Source organism: Haliotis rufescens, unplaced genomic scaffold (genome assembly GCF_023055435.1).
Source record: "Haliotis rufescens isolate VD_foot unplaced genomic scaffold, xgHalRufe1.0.p SCAF_22, whole genome shotgun sequence".
In the NCBI taxonomy this organism is placed as follows: Eukaryota; Metazoa; Mollusca; class Gastropoda; order Lepetellida; family Haliotidae; genus Haliotis; species Haliotis rufescens.
This window is the reverse complement of record NW_025963913.1, coordinates 6114503-6137220: the sequence shown is the minus strand read 5'-3', so window position 1 is coordinate 6137220 and position 22718 is coordinate 6114503. Positions and strand designations below refer to the sequence as shown.

The 22718-nt window shown below is 39.2% G+C and overlaps 1 protein-coding gene and 1 long non-coding RNA gene across 2 annotated transcripts; both read right to left on the bottom strand.

The window, feature by feature from the left end:
• Positions 1-632: 632 nt before the first annotated feature.
• LOC124118196 lies at positions 633-17713 on the bottom strand. Its single transcript, XM_046480313.2, has 27 exons — positions 17566-17713; positions 17071-17115; positions 15837-15881; positions 15236-15262; positions 14628-14672; positions 14034-14078; positions 13535-13582; positions 13030-13074; positions 12819-12863; positions 12379-12429; positions 12077-12121; positions 11880-11921; positions 11446-11520; positions 10299-10343; positions 9776-9826; positions 7132-7176; positions 6805-6843; positions 6381-6401; positions 6217-6261; positions 5751-5810; positions 5404-5460; positions 5135-5179; positions 4048-4101; positions 2939-2983; positions 2287-2340; positions 1851-1926; positions 633-810 (listed from the first exon to the last, which is right to left on the bottom strand). Exons 1-26 carry the CDS (start codon positions 17606-17608, stop codon positions 1874-1876), a joined length of 1215 nt encoding a protein of 404 aa, XP_046336269.2. The 5' UTR covers positions 17609-17713; the 3' UTR covers positions 633-810; positions 1851-1873.
• A 122-nt stretch (positions 17714-17835) lies between these two features.
• LOC124118219 lies at positions 17836-20559 on the bottom strand. Its single transcript, XR_006858443.2, has 3 exons — positions 20517-20559; positions 18990-19051; positions 17836-18246 (listed from the first exon to the last, which is right to left on the bottom strand). It is a non-coding gene; the product is annotated as an uncharacterized LOC124118219 (long non-coding RNA).
• Positions 20560-22718: the final 2159 nt, after the last annotated feature.

Below are 22718 nucleotides of genomic sequence, written 5' to 3'. Positions count from 1 at the left end.
AGCGAGAACTTGCATATGATTTTAATGAGATTGAGGTAATCTAAGTATGTGATTAATCCTGTTTTCATTATTTACAGCAATAATTGTTTATTGTTTAGCAAGTTTATCTCTGCGGCCGTTGTTATATGCAGCTTCCAGCCGACTCGTCTCGCATCAAAACACGGGGCTGTGTACTCGCGGGCAGATGACCACGGAGTACGCTGATCATTGTGTCGGATTAAGGAGACTCATTAATGAGTGATTAGGTGTGTCGGAGTCGGAGTGCGAGACTGTCGGATTAACGGGTCTACATAGCATTGATTTAATCGGTTCCAATCATTTGTGTCGGGTTAAACCGATTGTCGGATTAACGAGACTTAACTGTATATACATATTGATATATGAACACAAGTGGACTCGTATGGTGATGATGGACCATTTATGTCCTGCTAGTATTTGAACATCATTATTGCTGTGATTGATGCCACACAGATAATATACATTGTAGGGTGGGCAAAACGTTGTAGTAGTATTAAGATGACTTTAATTAGCTAATGATGACTAACTTGACACAACCATACTTTTAGCAAAATGTCCATCAGTCTTGATTAATTGACCCACAACCCATGCCCAATAAGAAAATAACAACCTCATAGAGTTGCATCACATTTTATGGACAAACATAAAACTACAGCGTGTAAAGTTAGGAAAGACGTCACTTCCTCTAAAACCTTCCTCTGAGACTATGGGATAAGCTGTTAGGAGATCCTGCTTATGTCGCTGAAGAAACGTGTTTGCCATTTCGAATAAAGGTGTGTCCATTCGCTCATTCTGAGAATCAAGAAATCATGTTATATGTGCACGTATAAGATATAGCATCATCCAGAAACTGCCGTCATATTGCCGTAATATATTGCTGACCAAAGTAAAGGAATATTCACAGTTAAAACCCAGTACCATTCAAATATAATCCCTTTTAATTTTTACATTAGATGATAGTTTGGCATTCCATACATTTAACAGTCATCTGCAATTATCACACAATGATCAAATTCCATTCAGAGATGAGGAGCATCAAGCCTGGGATTCCATTTCCCATAGCGGTACAGTTCGTGAACAAGCCAATTTCGCTAATGTTTTCCATCAATTAAGTTATCGCTTATATTCAACTAGTATCTGCTATTACTTTAAGCAGTATTGATACTCAACTGCTCGAAACTATTGACTACAAAACATGAGAAAATGAGGAAACTGATTATAGAAAAAAATAATTCTTCCGGAGTACACACCACACTACGTACCTGCTGGATGTGAGCGCCTCGTGTTAATTCTTCCGGAGTACACACCACACTACGTACCTGCTGGGTGTGAGCGCCTCGTGTTAATTCTTCCGGAGTACACACCACGATACGTACCTGCTGGATGTGAGCGCCTCGTGTTAATTCTTCCGGAGTACACACCACGATACGTACCTGCTGGATGTGAGCGCCTCGTGTTAATTCTTCCGGAGTACACACCACACTACGTACCTGCTGGGTGTGAGCGCCTCGTGTTAATTCTTCCGGAGTACACACCACGATACGTACCTGCTGGATGTGAGCGCCTCGTGTTAATTCTTCCGGAGTACACACCACGATACGTACCTGCTGGATGTGAGCGCCTCGTGTTAATTCTTCCGGAGTACACACCACACTACGTACCTGCTGGATGTGAGCGCCTCGTGTTAATTCTTCCGGAGTACACACCACGATACGTACCTGCTGGATGTGAGCGCCTCGTGTTAATTCTTCCGGAGTACACACCACACTACGTACCTGCTGGATGTGAGCGCCTCGTGTTAATTCTTCCGGAGTACACACCACACTACGTACCTGCTGGATGTGAGCGCCTCGTGTTAATTCTTCGTCCGTGTGTCCAGTTTCTTTATATGACCGAATATTCCTTGTCCTAGAACAAGGTTAAGAGTTCATGGAATATACCAACAATAAGCAAATGGTCATAGCAAAGTATGAACTTCAGGAGACACTGACATGGAATATACCAACAGCAGAGTGGCATGTGCAAAATGTGTACGCATTGCCTTTAATAAAATACTCGATGAACGAGGACAAGCTACTATAGGACACTGGCAGAAGTATATTAAATTCATGTGACGTTTGATTTTTCTCGATCAGTATCGTTTGATTATACGTTGACTTTACAGTTGTGTTTTAACAATATAATAAGGTTTATCGGTCATATTTTTGCACAAAGATAATGCAAAGCAAAGACAACACTTGTCGGAGGGAAAGTCGTCAGCCTTGTTACCTGTTTCCAGATCGTTTACATTGCGGTCAACGAACTCTTTGAGGCTATCCCGAGCTGTTGACAGATTATGTGAAAATGTGAGCATGGTACATATTACCCTGTGCCCAGGTACAATGTGAGCGTGGTACATATTACCTTGTGCCCAGGTACAATGTGAGCGTGGTACATATTACCTTGTGCCCAGGTACAATGTGAGCGTGGTACATATTACCCTGTGCCCAGGTACAATGTGAGCGTGGCACATATTACCCTGTGCCCAGGTACAATGTGAGCGTGGTACATATTACCCTGTGCCCAGGTACAATGTGAGCGTGGTACATATTACCCTGTGCCCAGGTACAATGTGAGCGTGGTACATATTACCCTGTGCCCAGCTACAATGTGAGCGTGGTACATATTACCCTGTGCCCAGGTACAGTGTGAGCGTGGTACATATTACCCTGTGCCCAGGTACAATGTGAGCGTGGTACATATTACCCTGTACCCAGTTACAATAATGCCATCACCTCTGAACATGAGACAGCTTAAAATAATTCTTATTATACCAACCAATATTATACCATTATATGGGGCGAAATCTTTACATGTCAACATTTGGTGGTTGCACGGGAAAAACGATACAAATGCTGCATACAGAGTAAGTTGTACCTACTTTTGTCCATTACCTCCGTAATCGTAGACTTCAGTGAAGAGGAACCTTTCAAAATAGGAAAATGTTCCATTTGTTATATTGTATGATAACAGATACTATGTATTCATGGGATGACGATGAGGCCCTTATCGGTATAGAAGTTAGCTGATATGATAAACGTTACAACATTTCAGGTGAAATCAATACCTACACGATGGATGATACACAGGCATACTATTCAAATTGGTATGGTATCAGTCCCTACGCATAGTGGCGGTGGGGTAGCCTAGTGGTTAAAGCGTTCGCTCGTTACGCTGCAGGCCTAGGTTCGATTCCCCACATTAATGTTAATTTGTTTCTACGGATCGAAGATTAGGGTCAAAATGTAGACAGATGAATGACACAACATTTAAAAATTGATAATGTTTTTTTTTCATTTGGTAAATATATTGTAAATACTTCAATAAATGTATGTACAAGATCACATTGTGGCATCATCCTCAGCTGAAACATGCTGGTTATGTAATATACTGATTGTTCCTAACTGACACGATGAGACACATTGAGGTCGCAATTGTTCTTCTACAGGGGTACCGGCAATCGTTAGCAAGAAGGACTTATTTATTATCATTGTTTTCATGATCGTAATCCTGAGAAAAAAACATCTTTTCATTCAAAGCTTACGTTTTAAGCCGATATTGTACCTGCAATTGTATCAAGAGGCTGTTCCTGTCTTCCACCGCAGACAAACATATATGCATGTAAGGCCCCACAAAGTATTATGTTGATGGTCCCCGCCCGCGTCAGTTTCAATCCCACAAATGGCTTTTTCATTTTCATTGTTTGTAAACAAGGGCAGGTAACCCCAAGCCGTTATCTCCAAAACGTCTGTTCAGGTTGTGTGTTCGGATATTAGAAGGCGTTTTGAGCTTGTCGAGTTCGGTTTAGACATCCCCAAACTGAACTTTGATTAACTTTTATTATCACTGTGAAAACATCATTTTATTTACCGGAGACAGCTACGATTTTCCTCCATGCAAATACGATATAGGACAAAGAAATACGATAGAAGAATAACGTCGAGTCGTAGCGTCAACAAAATACGTTTTTGGCCTCATAAACAATTCTACCTTTCTCCACTTGTTCCTCCAGGGAACCACCTGAATGGCCAAGACGGTCAACAGCTGGAACACAAGCAAAGGGACCGAATATTTATTAAACTATATTTGATCTTGAGTATTGACATGAATTCAAACATATGTGAGGTGAAATGGGGTTTAACGTCACGTCCAAGATTATTGCACTTATATAGCGACGTGCATGCATGTGTATGTGTGTGTGTGGCTGCTTGTACTAGTCCGGGCTGATGCCGATTTATAGTGCTAGCTCACTGAGATACCATGCCGCAGTTTAACATGAATACCCCACTCAGACACAGTATACTGACTCCGAGCCGACCAGTCCTTGTTTTAGCCCCTTAATGTCGAGCGCCAGACAGGGTAACAACAAGTACCATGTTTTAACGTCTTTTGGTATGACGCGGCCGGGGATCGAACCCCGGACCTTCCGCTCTCCGGGCGGACGCTCTACCACAAGACCACGGAGGCGGCAATTCAAACATATCTATAATACTGATGAGTAAGTTAGGTCTTAAGCATTCCACATATATTGATAATAATAATGATACTACTACTACTACTACTACTACTACTACTACTAATACTAATAATAATAGGCTATTTATATTGCGCATATATCCACACCACTCAGAGGCATGCTCAAAGCGCTATTATTACACGAGTCACTGGATCACTTTGCGCTCAAGAATCATTCTCAGCTCCCTGGGGAGTATACAACCCAAGCTGCCTTTTAGGCGCTAGAAGGTTAACAACCATATTGCCTTCTCATCCTACCGGGTACCCTTGCAATGCTGGGTGAACAGAGGCACATTTCGCACAAAGCCCAAGGAAACGCCACACGTGTTACATGTGTTTCAGTTCGGGGCAGGACCGAAGCCCTAGAAACTCTCAGGAGCCAAGCTGCCGAAACGCGGTCACCCATCCAAGGACTCTCCGCGGCCGACGTTGTTGAACTTCACCTTGATTTGTGACCCGTGCGCCAGATAAGTAGACTATGTATGCTTGTAAAATTAAGCCAAGAAACATAATGATAAGAGGTAATATGAACAAAACTGCAACACCGTGAAATAAAATTTACCTTTCAAAACAGCATCTCCTATCGCAATCTGCATAAGAGCCATTTCTAAAGGAAAATGTTCACTTGTGTCACTAACGTAGATTGCGACAATTGTGCGGAGGCATAGATAGATGAACATGTTATTGATAAAAACATCGAAATCATCAGTTCAAAGAAAATCATGACTTGAATGGAGTATTGTAATTGTATTCTTTTCATTTCGCTAATTAAAAGTAAGTCAATTTAAGGGAGGCGTATGCTTAATGAACACTTTAAAATGTGTCGTTTACCTTTCATTGATTCTTTCCGAAGCATACGTTCGATGATTTTTGCACCAGGCTTTTTACCTGAAACAGTAGTTTCTTTGCAATTTAAAGTATCAGAGAGTTGCTTGATTAAATACCCCCCTGGCCCTCCCTCTCTCTGCTTGCAGGACCACCGGACAGGTCGGACAGGTACATCGCAGGAGGGATGGGAACAAAGTAAGTAAGTGAATTCGATGATGCTCCCCAAACAGTTTGCAACTTGGAACAGTTATTTTAGTGCCAAACAAAATGTCCACTTTATACCTACATTTTCTAAGCATGTCTGTGCGGTTATGTAACACTATGAGCATCCATGTGTGTAGGCTACCTACCAACACGATGTGTCAAGTCAACCATGATGGCAGTCAGCTCGGGCATTCTGGATGTCTTCTCTGTGTAATCAAAGACGTACAACGTACAACGTTTTAGCCATCTCACCATAAACACAGTTTAAACACAAAAGTATAAAGGCAAAAACTTTACATTATTCAACTATTCCAAGTATTTTCAATTCATTGGACTAAACAGTATTTATCATGATATTTTAACGATCATAAATTCTGCTATTTCAAAATATATTCTAAAATCTAATGGAAATACGACCATTGTTTTTGTTTCATCATGCCTGGACATTATTGGTGATTGCTCATGTTGTCAATCACTGGTTCGCAGGCTTAATTGTTGTCGCATACGTCACCCTCAAGTGTTTTTTTCACCTCGATGACGTGTGTTGTCAGCTTGAAGTATATCTCACAACTGCTTTTGCCATAATGGCAGGTTATATTCAAGTCAACACACCTTGGTTAAAGATGTCCTGGGCTATTGTCGAGAGCTTTTCTTTGACTGGAATGAATAATAATTTTAAGCATGTAACAGACCCTTTACGAGATTTATTCTATGTTTCAAAATTATGTTGCATCACATATAATGCACTGTTATTGTTATATATCAATAATACTTACGGGGCACCAGTTCGGGGGCAACTGCAAGAAAACGATCAAAGTTGTTACTGTCGTAACTATTGTAATTTACATATTCCCACTTGTGTATTTTCGCACAAACTGTACTAATTAACACCATATTCAATAATATAGCATATTATGTTCTGAAATAGATTGTTGTCCTGGGTCTTAGCACGACATTAATAATCTGTCTGACAGAATATACCTATTGATCAGCCGTTTCGATTCAAAAATAATTTAGAACGTGTCAGTCTATTTCCGTCAGTACAGTAGTCGTTCTAAATTAGGAACATGTACAAACAAGCTGTGTCTCCAGACATTTAAGGTAACATTCAGTGCAAGAATTCTTCTTGTTGTCAGTTATTAGGGAATTTATTGATCGTATATGGTCTATTTATTGCCTCAATCAATACCGGATACATACCTTTGTCTTGTTCAATAATATCTTCCATCTCAAGAACGGCTGAAATGGGAAATCGGCATTCCTTACTTTGTGCACGGACAAAGCATATGATATTATCATACTTCGTTATCCATCATGTCATGTTATATTGTATTTCTATTATAGAACGCAAAGGTTTTCCATGTGGGTTTCATTTTCAGTAAAGACTAAATCGATTATTCATTGTATTTCAAATAATTCCTTAAATAACTAAAACAATTATTTATTCAACTTCATTGAATATATTTATTACATCGTGTATACATGTAGGTGATTGTAAAACACGATGACACTGATCAACCTACACACCTTTCTTCAGGAGTTCGTCTTTCTTAACTTCTAGGAGTTTCAAACCTGAAGAGAAACATCAGTTTATCATTACTGTTGTAGCTATCTGTTCTGAACATACTATGGGGACCCGCATCAGAAAAAATAGCACTCTAATGCCTATCGAATTAAAAAATAAACGCCGAGAGGGAGTTGATTATCGTACAATAAAACACTGAGGGAGAATAAATCATGAGGGGCGCATTGTCTTATTATACGATAAACAACCCCCACTCGTTTATTTTTTATATGAGGTATCTTATTGAGATGTCAACATTTTGCACCACCTTTTTAAGGATTTCAAAAAATTGTACAAGCGTTTAAAACATTTACCCGAATTTAAATAATATTGACTCCCTGAATACAATCCGACCTCGGCAATGGGCAATGTCGGACAACTCCATTAAGGTAGGGGAGTGGGGGTTGGGGTGGGTGGGTGGGTGGGTGGGTGGGGGTGTTAAGTGTGGTATTCTCACAATTTTCACGTCGATTATCTGAATAATTCCTCCCAATAACGATTGTCATATCTCTCCCATTCTTGGGTACGATCGTTCATCTGTGTTGTCCAGCTACATCCAAGGGGAGCAATTCACTCTAGACACCTCCCTCACAAAAAAAATGTCGTCCAATTTACGACGTCATCAAGTTGCGAGTGCATGCTTGTATTTCCAGACATGACGTTATGAAGGAATAATGTTTTGTTGTGAAATAAACCACGCCTTTGTTCTTCACTGTTCTTTGCGATTTATCGCGTAGCTATCTTATATGAGGCTATAAAGGCTCGGTGACCTGCCCATAGCGTGTCACCGTACACAGCCGGCGATTTACCATCAACCATTGCATTGTTTGCTTGGTGTTGACTCGAGTACTTACAGACAACCGCGATATAACTGGACTATTGCTGACTGCGGTGTAAAACAACAACCAAGTATTATGAGCCTGAAAATGTACATTTTTAGTAAAAAAAATGTGGTGTGCACTCGTAAGAGAGTAAACCTGTTTTGCTTCTTTTTTTCTTTTTTTTAAATAGGTAAATAAGCGACAAAACCCTTTCCATATCCAATAGAAATCTCTGGATAAAGCATTGTACGATTCCGACTATTTCATGAGCAAGTGTTTATGAATCACTATCATGTAAAGCACGGGAACATATGGTACGAGTCAGACATCATTTTTGTCACTGATGCGTCAAATTTGGAAATGTCCTCCACATGTCTCCCATAAAACTTTTTGAAAGCTTTTCTGAGGCCTTAAATGTTGCAACCTTGATAAAAGAAACTTCTGAGCAAGAGTCGTAAGGTGCTTTTGAAATCTTGGTAGAAAGAACATGCTAGATTTATCTCAAAAATTGTGAAATTTGAAGTTGACTACTGGAAAGCTGAAGTCTTTCCTCTCGTCATACAGTCTTGTGGAGAGTGTTTTGTCACTCTGAATCTTTATGCATAGACCTTAATATGAAACAGATGGGGCGGTCTCATTGGCCTCCTTTATTTCTAGTTTAGGTGGGTAATTTACCTTGTTTTGACTTTGCCAATCCGAACAGAAATTCCGATTCATATGCATAAAGAAACAGATCCGCAAGAAGGGGAGCACAGTTGGTGCCCATGGGGATGCCTGCTTCTTGCCTAAATGTCTTACCATCACATTTTACGTAGATCAATGAGGATATTGTTGCATTTCACATATTGTTTTCCCAGTAAACTTCAGACAGCATTTGCTTTCATTTTTCACAACTTGTCCTGAACCTGAATATAGATTACTGATTCTGTGTTCACCAACAAAAGCCCCATGGATCAAGGAATTAAGTTTTTGCTTAAGTTTGTCGTGTGGGATAGTGGTGTACAAAGTTTCTGAGATCGCAAAAAGTCAAGCAAATCCTAGGAGTTTTTGAGAATCCACATGGTATTAATTTCACTTGTCTCATAGTCTTTGAGACAGGGATTTGGAGGTACATTAGCTGGACCCAGCAATATCTCTCTCTTCGTACTGATTTTTACAGAGCTTTGGAATCCAGTAAAAAAGAGGAATGGGCCTGTTTTCAGGTTTTAGTCCCAAGTTAAAAGTTGACAGTATTGATTTATGGTTTTATGTGGCATTATTTGATATGTTTTTGTTACACCAAGTCCTTTGATTAAACAATTAAAGTAGTGATGCCTACATATAATGGTTACGTTGTCAGTGGGAACAACTACAAACTTTTCATGTAGGGCAGTCAGACTGACAGCTGGCTGGGACAGAATGGGTTTATTCCAATTCCGCTTCCTCTTTTTTTGTAAGTTTGTGCATTCTACCAGTAGCTTAACCCACTCTGAAATACAATCAACAGGTTCCTCTTCTCTTTTGGCCCATTTTAGGCCTATTCTTCAACAGCATCCATAATGATTTTAAAGCTGTAAATCCAATTGGTTGCTCACGGTATTTTGGTTCATATTTGAATAACTGCTATTGTCAACAATAGAGAAGTCACCTGTGATTATATGACCTGATGGTTGATAGAAGTAACAATGCTATCGTGTCTTGTACATGGTGTCACATGTATACCTAGTTTTAAGTGTTTACCACGTTGTTTTTAGATGGTATCAATCTTAACATTTATTCACAAATTACAAGTGCTTAATATACTTACCATGCTTCAGGATCGCAATATCTACAGGTTTAGAGCGGTCTTTTGGACTGCCTGGTGACGAAAAATAACGTTTCTTTACAACAACAAGTAATTCATGCTATTCAAAGAAATGTAAAATATATCAAGAAATAGTTTAAAAAGAAATGTGTGGAATAGGTCCGTGTTGTTACTGATGAAAAAAAGTATGAATGTTGTTATGTTTTTTAGCAATGATCATATTACGAGCAAAGCCAAAGTCTGGCTGACGTCATTTACGAAACTAACAACATATATCCATGAGAGGCAATACGACACACTGCCGTTAAAGATAGAAGTCATGCAGGTTAAAGAAGGTTCCCACTTTGATGAAACCTACGAGCACGGGTATAATGTTAAAACATAATCTGGGCGAATCTGGGATGCCAACACGCGATGAAACGTAGGGTTTCTGCACGCCTTAGAGATGCAACCTTCACCCAGAATTTCGGCGCCACGCACAGTTAGGGCCACTAATGGCCCCGGTGGCTGTGTCGTTAACACTTACACTTTGCTAGGATTCCTTTCTGGAACTCCGAAAACGCATCCAATGCTGTAAACAAACAATACATGAAATCTATTTTCTAAATGCATAATACCTTTAACATTTAACACCGTTAACTAGTAGGATACAAGCTTTTTAAGTTAACACTAGCACGACGTTTTCCATACCTTAAACTAAAGGTTAACTATGTGATGCACAGTATGAATCTACCGTGACATTTACCTTAACATTTACTTGTGAGGTTTAGTATAAATCTATCATGACATTTACCTTAACATTTACATGTGACACTCAATATAAATCTACGATGACATGTACCTTAACATTTACTTGTGACACTCAATATAAATCTACAATGACATTTACCTTAACATTTACTTGTGACACTCAATATAAATCTACCGTGACATGTACCTGAACATTTACTTGTGACACTCAATATAAATCTACCATGACATTTACCTTAACATTAACTTGTGACATTCAGTATATATCTACCATGACATTTACCTTAACATTTACTTGTGAGGTTTAGTATAAATCTATCATGACATTTACCTTAACATTTACATGTGACACTCAATACAAATCTACCATGACATTTACCTTAACATTTACTTGTGACATTCAGTATAAATCTACGATGACATGTACCTTAACATTTACTTGTGACACTCAATATAAATCTACAATGACATTTACCTTAACATTTACTTGTGACACTCAATATAAATCTACCATGACATTTACCTTAACATTTACTTGTGACATTCAGTATAAATCTACCATGACATTTACCTTAACATTTACTTGTGACATTCAGTATAAATCTACCATGACATTTACCTTAACATTTACTTGTGACATTCAGTAGAAATCTACCATGACATTTACCTTAACATTTATTTGTGACATTCAGTAGAAATCTACCGTGACAATTACCTTAACATTTATTTGAGACATTCAGTATAAATCTACTATGACTAGTTGTCTGTGAGTGAGCGAGTATGGTTTTACGCCGCAATATCACGGCGGGGAACACCAGAAAGGCACTTACTTGTGAGGTTCAGTACAAATCTAACATGACATTTATCTTTACATTTTCTTGTGCCACCATTGCTATTGGTATATAACGTTTATAGTAACGTACCATGTACACGGACAGACCCAAGTCTCTTCATAAGGTGTACTTCCGCTGCTGAGGGCATATGTTTTTTATCGTGATCTGAAATGATGAGTGAGTGAGTGAGTATGGTTTTACGCCGCTTTTAGCAATATTCAAGCAATATCACGGCGGGGGACACCAGAAATGGGTTTCACACATTGTACCCATGTCGGGAATCGAACCCGGGTCTTCGGCGTGACGAGCGAACGCTTTAACCACTAGGCTACCCGACCGCCCCGAAAAGGCAACAGGGTAACAAATCATGTGATGTTACGTCATTGAAATTTGTATTATTATCAAACACATAGGTGTTTTAATAACATCAACAATAGTAATGGTATGATGAACACAGTATAATTATGTGTTAGAGTGTGTTTTACGAGGGGATATTGATTTCAGTCAGACTATGTTTCACTTACGCGGTTCCATATCTGCTTTCTTCTCTTGAATTGCACTGCCAACTGAAACAGAATTCAACGGTTTTTAAGTTTCCTGTGTCTGATATCTTCATACAGTAGATTGGTGTGAAAGATAAATTTGGATGTTACTGAAATGCACATAGCCCCAAAAATTACATGTTCAATCGATTGGAAATGTATAGTGCATGAACACGTACGATTTGCTGAAATCTTTTTGATATCCCTCATCAGCGCCATCATCTCTGCGGAATAAATACATTATGCTACAGAAAGCAAAAACAGTAATAGTGGTAACAACAGTGCGGTGTTGTACATTGACCATATTTGTTCACATGATCAGTTATTATTATCTTGCCTTATCTGTCATATAAATACATTATATCATCCGCAGAAAAATAAATAATAATAGCTACTTGCATATGGTGCACGCCACTTTCACACACTACAATCAGAGTATCAAAGCTTACAAGAATCTTTATTATGAAACCCTGTTACTTACTTTTAGGATTGCCATTTTCTTGTTTCACTGCATCCAAGTAATATCCTTGATCTGAGGGAAGGATGCCGCATTATTATGATAATGCATGATTACTCTTCCTCAAACGTATGTTTGATCAGGGTTTTAATAAGGTTTGAAGAAGGATACGCTCACTTTTTCGCTAACACCTGGTATCATCATTATTTAATAGTGATTTATAAACGCATGCTTATGACATAGTCGGAATCGTACATTGGACTGCTTTTAGCAGAGATTTCTAATGCGTATGGACTGCAGTTGCGACACGTCAACTTAATGTGGGCGAAACCCTCATGTAATTTAATTCGAAGACGTTTACCACTATGATGATGCGTGTGAGCATGAGTATGGTGCTGCAAGATTATGGAAAGGGGTCTGTATATTATTTTACCATAACATGTTATTCTTGACTAAAGACCTACCGTTTTTATCCAACGTTGCACTCAGATGATCAAACAGTTTCTTTACTGAAACGATACGAAAGATTACATCCCCAAATAGGTGTGATAATATTATTTAGATCGAACTTTAGATCGAAAAGCAGTTTAAGTTTCAATTTGCATGATACAATAGATATATTGATTACACGGATGATTCTGAAATTAAATGACTGTTCATTTTGATCTGCATTACCTGCATCAACGTAGTTCGCAGCGATCATGTCTATTTTAGCCTTGGCTGAAAATTAAATTATAGAACATATCAGTTGAAACATGCAGTCCATAAACTAGTATGTGGTAAAACAGTGTATAAGTCAGGACTGTATACTGTTACCCACCGTGGCATAAACAACATCAATTACTGAAAGGGAGAATACATATTTTTTTCAGCTTCAGCTGCAAAACGAGATAATTAGCCTGTCCTTGCAACAATTTCTTTTTGTGGCTGGCAATTTCTTTCTTTTTCGATCGTCTGAAGCAATACATGAGTTATTTTCTTCAAGGATCTTTAGGGCGAAAGCAGGTGTTGTTGGCTGAATTAACGAGCACAAGCATGGTTATGATAAACCAAGGACAATAATCACGGCGAATATTGGATTCGAACCGATGATCATACGTTTCTGGCTTGCCGCAGATGACTTATCCACGCGTGTCCCCAAATAATTGGTTATGTGAATAGAATATGTTAAAGTTATCACCTTTCTCCAGATCTTTTTCGGTTGGATTCTCGCCGACTTTATTCACCCCTGGAACACAAATATGGTTGTTGTAAGGTTGTGTCATCGCGAATATTCTATTGCAATTTCCGCTTGCTTCAGTTTTCCACACTGTACGCAAAGTATGTGTGGAAGGGATGCACACATCCCAATGTTACAATTCAACGTGCATGGGGTACATGATCCCGTATATGATATTGTGTTACGTAACAATGGTTCGAATTATATTGAATATTAAACTAATTGTTCGATAGAGAAGAATTAGGTTTCATTTGGGAAAAAGAAATTGGAATAATTTGACAAGCATGCAACTATACCCGAAATATATCCCTGAATCTTTCAAGTAATTGTAGGTCTTATAATACATAGGTCGCTTTTGAATGTGTAACCTAAAGTAGAGAGGAAAACTCACATTGGTGCCATAAGAAGTTGCCATGGTAATAACAAAGAACAAAGAATAATCATCTTCAAATACACCTACATTCAATGAATTTGTCTTGACACTTCGAGTTCCATCTGTCCGTTACTGCAAAACAGAGGTAAGATAATATATATATTACAGTGAATTCATTTGCTTTTCAGCCGATAACTTGTTTATAGACATTTCCAAAAGACACAATACAGAGAAACCATGTGTCCCAAAATTTATCAGTCTTCTATCTACCAGAAATGATTGTGTTATTCGAAACCTGTCCTTATATTTAAAAAGACATTTACCTATGTAAATACAAATGTAAAAACTATGAACGACTGTAGTAAGAAAATATGTGCGTGTGCATAGCATATATTATTCCTGTAAATGATTTCTGGGCCATGCGGCCATCATTCATATTAACTTCTTCTTCTTCTATACAGAGGAACCTCTTCCACTCGAACAGTCTTCAGAGCAGAAACCTTCGTCTGTAATGTGTACGATGGTTTAATCGTTCCTCAACTTCTTTCCAACAACTGATCACTCAAATGTAATTGCTGTATGGTCCCGGGATTACCTACTTTCAATTTATACTGTTGCAATTAATTACAACTATTTACAATTTCAAATAAGTGGTACATAAAAGAACTCATTTGTTTTTACCTCTCTTGGTGCGTTTGTATACTCCCGTTGTAACTTGCATCCTTACTGAAATGAACGAAACTCAAACATGGAATAAAAACCTTATACCGTCTATTTAATACATCTATATATTACCCATAGGTGGACGGAGATCGGTATAATTAAGTTCAGTAAATCTTACAAGTGAGCATTACAATATTTGCTTCATGCTGATGGGCCAGTTCACGCTTATTGTTCCATTGTTTACGGGGCGAGCCATTATGTGGCCCTAGCAATGTGGCGTCATACCGAGGCATTACCACCAATGACACGGGACTGTGGGTTATATATACCAACTTTGATGTACGGATTATTTATCCCACGTATAGTAATGTTGAAAATTCCTCGTCAAGGCTCAAGATCAATATAGCAGTTATTGCTAAATTACTTCACTAGGGACTAAGTAATCAATATTTCATCTTGACTGGTAGCTTATTCTCTGAACAAGAGACCTATCTAAGTAATACGCATTAGAATTAATATAGTGCATTCTGTTATGAGAACTTCAAAATAATTACAATATGTTGTTGCATATTAACATAAAACTGTTGTTGTTGGGAATAGGATATGGTGTAACGCGGAAGACTTACTTTTTCCATTGACATTGGCAATTTTCACTGTAAATAGAAAGGGGTGCAACATATAGCCCTACATCGATTGCGAGTACGATAATTGACGTGGACATGTTACAGAGAACGAATTATCTAAATTGAAAAAATAACATCATTACTGAGGATCGCTTCTTTTCACAAAACACCATGAAAATGATCACCGAAAGTTACTCGGAAATGAAAATACTAGACTAACTAACACTTCGTCTCTGAAAATACTAAATTTTGATAGAAACAAATAACTCCACTTATATTGTAAAGGAGTCAGACCTGAACCTGCGGAAAATCTAGACTTGCTGCGGTTAGGAATTTGTATTACAGAAAAGGGTGGACGGACGTCAGAATAATATGGTTAAGGGACTGTGAGACAGACTATGGAGATACATTTAAAGGCGCATGTATTAATTTACGTAAAAAAAGTATAGATTACAAACGATCACCTTTTCCCACTAAACACCACGAACGCTATGACTGAAAATATCTCTGTATTGGAAAAGCATTATTTTTAAAAGTTCAACAGTGGTCACAGATTGACATGACAATGTATTTGTCATGAATGGGGCTGAATACCCGTACGTACATTTGTTCATGAGGATTTCTTGTCGCTTCTCCAGGAGGCTAATCACTGTGAAAGATGAAATATGTATATCTTTACCGATCTTCAGTGTAACATGTGTAAGTTATTACTGACAGTTAATGTCTGGTAAGGTGACAAGACAAGGTGAGGTGAAACGACTACAAATGACCAGATCCTGTGGGAACACTGCAACGCTTTAGGGCAAATCACGATCACACAAATACAAACTACAACTGCAAAACAAACATTGGTGTCAACAACGCATGCAATCGACGAAACCAATTCCACGCAACAGGGTAGATTCTCTTTCGAGAGTTTTCAATGGAGTCTTATCTAGCGGCTATGCCGAGAAACAACGATAAAATGTGTTAGAATAATTGTAACATCATGAAGTGTATCGAGCTACAGTCAATGTTTTGTCCCCTTCTACTAATGGACTCGACCATTTTATTTCGTCCGTGACAGCGAGCGCACCCATTCCTTTGAGATATATATAAGGCGAAAAGGATTTTAATGAAATCATGCAGGTGACTTTGTAGTTTATGATGAATTAACACGTTTTTATAAATTATATATTTGGTTGACGGATTTCTTTCTTTGGATGTGGTCGACAAAAAAGTATCCTATTTTGGTTTGGTTGGATGAAAAATGAACTTTTCCTGTTGAACGGTTTTATGAAATATGAGGGAAATGTCAAATTAGATATTATGTTCTTATATTGCGTTTACAAATGAAACAAGCCCCACTGTAATTAGAAGTGAAGCTTCGAATTGAGCATGTACGACTTGTTTATATCTGGCAGGAAACAATTGGTCTCTTTATTCATAACAGTGATTATCATACACACTAATATCTAACTTTATTGTCAAAAACTTTCCTTCTTTACATGGGGTCTCAGTGGCTGCATTTGTAGCAAGTTTGGAATGAATAACGAAATAGCGACGCATGGTTGAGGATCTAAGGACTGGGAAGTATCTTAAGAAATGTTAAGTCAGTCATGGCAGGTGGCATAATTTGAAACTATACTGAGATGAAACTATACTGTTTGTAAAGACGCACTTCAATAGAAACACGTGCTATTACAATGTTTGTAAAGGTCACATAAATGGAGGCACATGTAATTGATAAGTTTGTGAAAACGCCATGGGAATCGCTAGTACAGTTGAACCCCGCAATACTCATCCGAATATCAAAGACCTCCGAAAAAATATGGTTTCTAATGTAGGAAGAAGCTAACCTTTGTCAGAGGCCCGCAGGTATACTGCCATCATTTTGCTGTCGTCTGCAAATATTGAAATAAGGAAATATGTACAAGAATACAAAAACTGTTTTGGCACAAACAAGATACATATTGACATACATATACAAGCACTTCGGGTAAAGGGCATACGTGTAACCAGGTTCCACAGGTAGAAACACTTTTTGTCAAACCATACTAGGCTCGCGACACCTACAATTATGAGGTAATTCTGATAGATTTATGGTGTGTCAATACAGTAAGTTTAAAATATATCGATTCATCAACAGGCCACAACAAAATATTGTATTTGGAATCGTATCAAGGCGGATGGTAGTAGGGCTGGCTGCATATATACTACACTTGAACATCGTAAAAACCTAGCTTTAGTTCTTGGAACGAATGTGCAGAGACTATCTGGATACATACTTTCGCTGATAAGAACACCTCCTTTCCTAAGAGTTTACAAACAATAGTGTCGTTAGCTTTACTTACGTTGATAGTTTCCGGTAGTGAAGTTGGTCATCCCCTTCACCATGTTAGCGATTTTGTTTTGCTCTTGTTTCTGTTTAATGGCATCCTGTCGCTGTTGTTTTCTGTCTCCTCTACTTCCACCCTTACCTCTTCTCCCCCCACCCTTACCCCCTCTACCCCTACGCGAGCCTCTACCTCCTTTACCCCCACTGCTGCCTTCTCTACCCCCACCCCTGCTTCCTTTAACCCCACCCCTGCCTCGTCTACGCCCACCACTACCTCCTCTACCCCCACCCCTACCTCCCATACTACCGCCCATACCTCCCATACCCTCATGTCTATGGCCAACCATGTTGCTAAAGCGGCCGTGACTCCCACCAAAACCTTCAGTATCTCCCATTCTTCCGCCAACACCTCCCATACCCTCATGTCTATGGCCAACCATGTTGCTAAAGCGTCCGTGACCCCCACCAAAACCTTCAGTATCTCCCATTCTACCGCCCATACCCTCATGTCTATGGCCAACCATGTTGTTCAAGCGTCCGTGACTCCCACCAAAACCTTCAGTATCTCCCATTCTTCCGCCCATACCTCCCTGAAACTCGCTCCTACCATCTTCACCATCGGTTTCATCTTCATCTCCCCTGCTGTCGTATAGGCTGTTGACGCTGCCGATGAACAACAGAGTCGCCAGGCCAAGCACTGGGTCAACAGAGATAACGTTAAGAAACGCTGTAATTAGTTGTGTCATAGATTAAAGTATTAACATAAGAAAATATAAAGTCAGAATATAAAAAAGTTATCAAAACCATGGTCTAAATAAAAGGTGTTTTAACGATCCTGATATAACCCTTTCTTTTGAACTCCACATGTCAACACACATTTAATAATATGATAACGTTAGACACTCCTTTCTCAATAAATGTGAATGAAAAGGTGAATGATGTCAATGTATCGCCATAATGGATTTTATTAGGCAACATTACCAAACTGCAATATTTAAAAACAAATCAAAGATGAACGTTTCAGTGTTTGAAAAACGTCCTATGGAGAATACTATCTTCAACTGTGGTTGGACTGCCTCCATGGTCTAGTGGTAGGGCTTCCGCCCGGAGAGAGGAAGGTCCGGGGTTCGATCCCTGATCGCGTCATACCAAAAGATGTTAAAAGATGGTACCCTGCCCGACGCTCGGCATTATGGGCTAAAACAAGGAGTCGGCTCGGAGTCAGTATGCTGTGTCTGATTGGGGTATTCATGTTAAACTGCGGAGTGGTATCTCAATGCACTATAAACTCGGCATTAGTCTTGACTGGTACAAGCAGACACACACACACGCACAAAACACACACACACACACACACACACGTAAGTCTAATAATCTTGGAGGCGACGTCAAACCCCATTTCATGATGTGTAAATCATCGTTATCTGTTGGTATATTCACCTAGAATGACACTCTTCATTACTGCTTTTGACGTCAGCAGCGGGGACTTTGATGCTTATTATCTGAAATAAATGAACAAAACATTTCTGTCAGAAAACGATCTACATCTGACTTTACCCACACTAGTTCTTCAAGATCCCCCTTAGATAAATGGACGCATACTTGATCTCATTTTCATCTTAGGTTTACCATTATTTTGGAACACGTGACTACACAAGCACGATACATGATGTGGTTGTGTGATACTTTGTAACATTTACTTAAAACAGACACTTATTTGGTTGTTTATGTCTATATGCTTTCAATATTGTAAATATCAAAGGGTATAAACTTAAGGTTTTAAAAGTTGAAGTGACATGACAGATCAACCTGACGCCTCCATCCCAAGTCCTATTAACAAAAGTGTTTACTCCATGTTTACCTCATTAGATGTCATCTTCAAACAACGGTGTTTGCGTCAATCATAGTCACAGACTGATGAACTGAAATTTCCCCATGGGAATTACGTGTTAGAATACGTCCCCAGTACCCCATGCTGGTCTGTCCCGTGTGGAGTCCGTGTTAGAATGCGTCTCCAGTAACCAAAGCTGGTCCACTCCTTGGGAGCTACGAGTTAGAATATGTCTCCGGTACCCCATGCTGGTCTGTCCCGTGTGGATCGGTGTTTGAATGCGTCTCCAGTAACCTATGCTAGTCCACCCCATGGGAGGTACGAGTTAGAATACGTCCCCGGTACTCCATGCTGGTCTGTCCCGTGTGGAGTCCGCGTTAGAATGCGTCTCCAGTAACCTATGCTGGTATATCCCGACAACCTTTGCAGGTCCCCACAACCTTTGCAGGTTGAAAGAGGCTTCCTATTTAATCGGGTGGTCATGTTTGATCTTTGCGTGTCATGATGGGACGGTGCTCAATCACTAGTTTGTCAGGTCCAGGCTCGATTACTTAAAGGCCGCGATCATCCAGCTCGAACATTGCTGTGTGTGGCGATAAGTCAATAAAACCCCACGTACAGTCTCATTATAATATAATGCAATAGAATAGAGATTTTGGTGTAGAGTATAATGCGACTTCCCCGAGAGAGGAAGGTCGGTGGTTCCTGTGTCGCGTCATACCAAAAGGCGTTGGTATAACCCTGCCTTGCACTCCACTTAAATGGGCTAAACATGCACTGGTCGGCTCAAAGTCAGTACATTACGTCTGAGTGGGGTATCCAAGTTAACTGCGGCATTGTATGTATTACAGTTGGCTAGAACTATAAAAGCGGCGTACGTCCAGATTGATACAAGCAGCCACACACACACACGCACAAAACACACACACACACACGCACGCACGCACGCACGCACGCACGCACGCACACACACACACACACACGCGCGCGCACACACACACACATGTGCATGCACGTCGCTTTATAAGTGAATTAATCTTGAACGTTAAACCGCACCTCTTTCAACACCAGTAATCATGTCATTATGGTCAGATGGTGAATCTATCAATCATTTTTAAAGCAACAACATCTCTTACCTTGTTCAAGTTACCCGGCTTCGTTGCAAGTGAAGGTTCATATAGCTTACACCGTATTTAAGCAGCTCACAAACATGCGATATCACGTGACTAATTACGCACTAACGTGATTGTAGTTATGGTTTACGTAAGACGATATTTGTGGATGTTGGATACAACGTGTTTGGGACAGGAAATATGGGTACAATATTTCAATGTTTCAGAGGTTGTGAATGATTAATAATCATGAATACTGCGTACAATATACTCTAGCCATATTTGCTTTGAGTTCCGAACGACCTTAATTTGACATCTGACGTTTAATGTGTGATATCTGTGTGTACACTGTCTTCGTAGCAACATGCAAAACATAGTGCGTTTCAATTTGAATTCAAACGATGTGTGTACCCCACACGAAGCGTATTTAATTTTATGATACTACGAATATGTGTACTATGTTGATTTTGTCGATAACGTCGTTGAATACTATAAATGTTGGTGTACTAGATACTGTATGGCAATGTAAGGAGCATTCATATGTCGTCAACATGGGGGTAAGAACAGCCGTCCACTATACCTGACGGCCATATGTATTGATGTCGTCCCTAGCAGGTGTCTCAACGTCAAGGAGGCTATATTTGTCGTCTGTTATTTACAGTGGCTAAGCAGCAGTTGTTTTGTAGATATACAAATACGTATTTAATTTATGGATAATCTATTATTAATATGGAATTTAATGCATAGGTACCAACTATGTTTAATGTTTAAGAAAATGTTTGCAAGATCACGGCATGTATATGAAATTGTGATATATACTGCATATAAATAAAAACGACAAAACACTTTCAATATTCATAGGAAATCTCTGCCAAAAGCAGATCCAATTGTACGACTCCGACTACTTGAGCGTGTGTTTATGAATCACTATCAAATAGTGATGCTACCAGGTATTCGCAAAAAGGTGAGCGTATCCTGCCCCACCGGTTGCAACCATCACAAACACATGCACAAACAAGTCAATTGTTCGCCTGAAACAAATACGGGAACATAGGGTACAAGTCAAATTAGGAAATATCATCGTACATCATTATTGTCACTGATGCGTCAAATTTGAAAACATGCTCCACATGTCCACCACAAAATATTTTGAAAGCTTTGCTTGGGCCTTGAATGCTGTAACCTTGATCTAGTACTGAGCTAGAGTCGTATGACGCTCTTTGAAATCCTCGACGATTGTACCTCAAAAGGTGTGAAATGTAGACACCAAGGGCTGGAGCTGCAAGAATATTGCCTGACATAAAGGGAAAGTTGACTACTGGAGAGTTGAAGTCTTTCCTTTTGTCATACAGTCTTGTGGAGGGTGTCTTGTCACTCTGAATCTTCATGCACAGATCTATATGAAACAGATTTATAGTTCAGGCAGTTGCTTCCTTTTGACAAAATGGCCTGAACCTCTGAAGATAGATATATAACTGTATCTGTGTTCACCACGTTTCGTAATAAAAGTCCCATGGATCAAGGAATGAATTTTTCCTTTAGTTTGTCATGTGGGATAGTGGTGTACAAAGTTGAAAAATCAAATGTTTTGACAGAACTGAACTTGTTCCTTTAACAAGATTGTAAAAATTCAAGCAAATCCTTAAAGTTTTTGTGACTCCCCATAGTATTAATTCCACTCGCCTCTAATACTTTCTTTGAATATAAAGAATTCCATTTCTTCATTGCATAAATGGTTATGGTTAATCCTTGTTACAGGGATTTAGTGGTACGTGTGGTGGACCTAGAAATATATGGTGCTTTGGAATCAATGGACACGTCAAGTCAAAAGTTGATAGTAGTGATGCATGGTGAGGGGCGATTTCATCCTCAGTTGACATATTGTCCTTATATTTGCCATTATTTGATATGTCACTAATACCATGTTCTTTGATCAGAGAATGAATGTAGTGATGCTTACGTATGAGGGTTATATTAGCTGAGGCCTTGTCAGGGGGAACAACTACAAACATTTCATGTTGGGTCAGCCAGACTTTGGATGGCAGCTGGCGGAGACAGAATTGGTTCATTCCATTCTATTTCCTCTTTTTCAGTTTGATATATAATATTTATAATTATTTTTATTGACACGTATCAACCTAGTCGCTCCTTGCCGCAAGCATAGGTTGTTGAAGACCTATTCAAACCCGGAATCTTCACGGTTAAAAGAACACATAGACTTTTGCA

Coding starts and splice junctions, on each gene's coding strand:
- LOC124118196 (XM_046480313.2), bottom strand. CDS start 17,608: ATGGTGAAGGGGATGACCAACTTCACTACCGGAAACTATCAAC. Junction 17,116..17,565: donor CACTACCGGAAACTATCAAC/GTAAGTAAAGCT, acceptor CAATATTTGCAG/ACGACAGCAAAATGATGGCA. Junction 13,075..13,534: donor CGAAAAAGATCTGGAGAAAG/GTGATAACTTTA, acceptor TTTAATTTTCAG/CCAAGGCTAAAATAGACATG.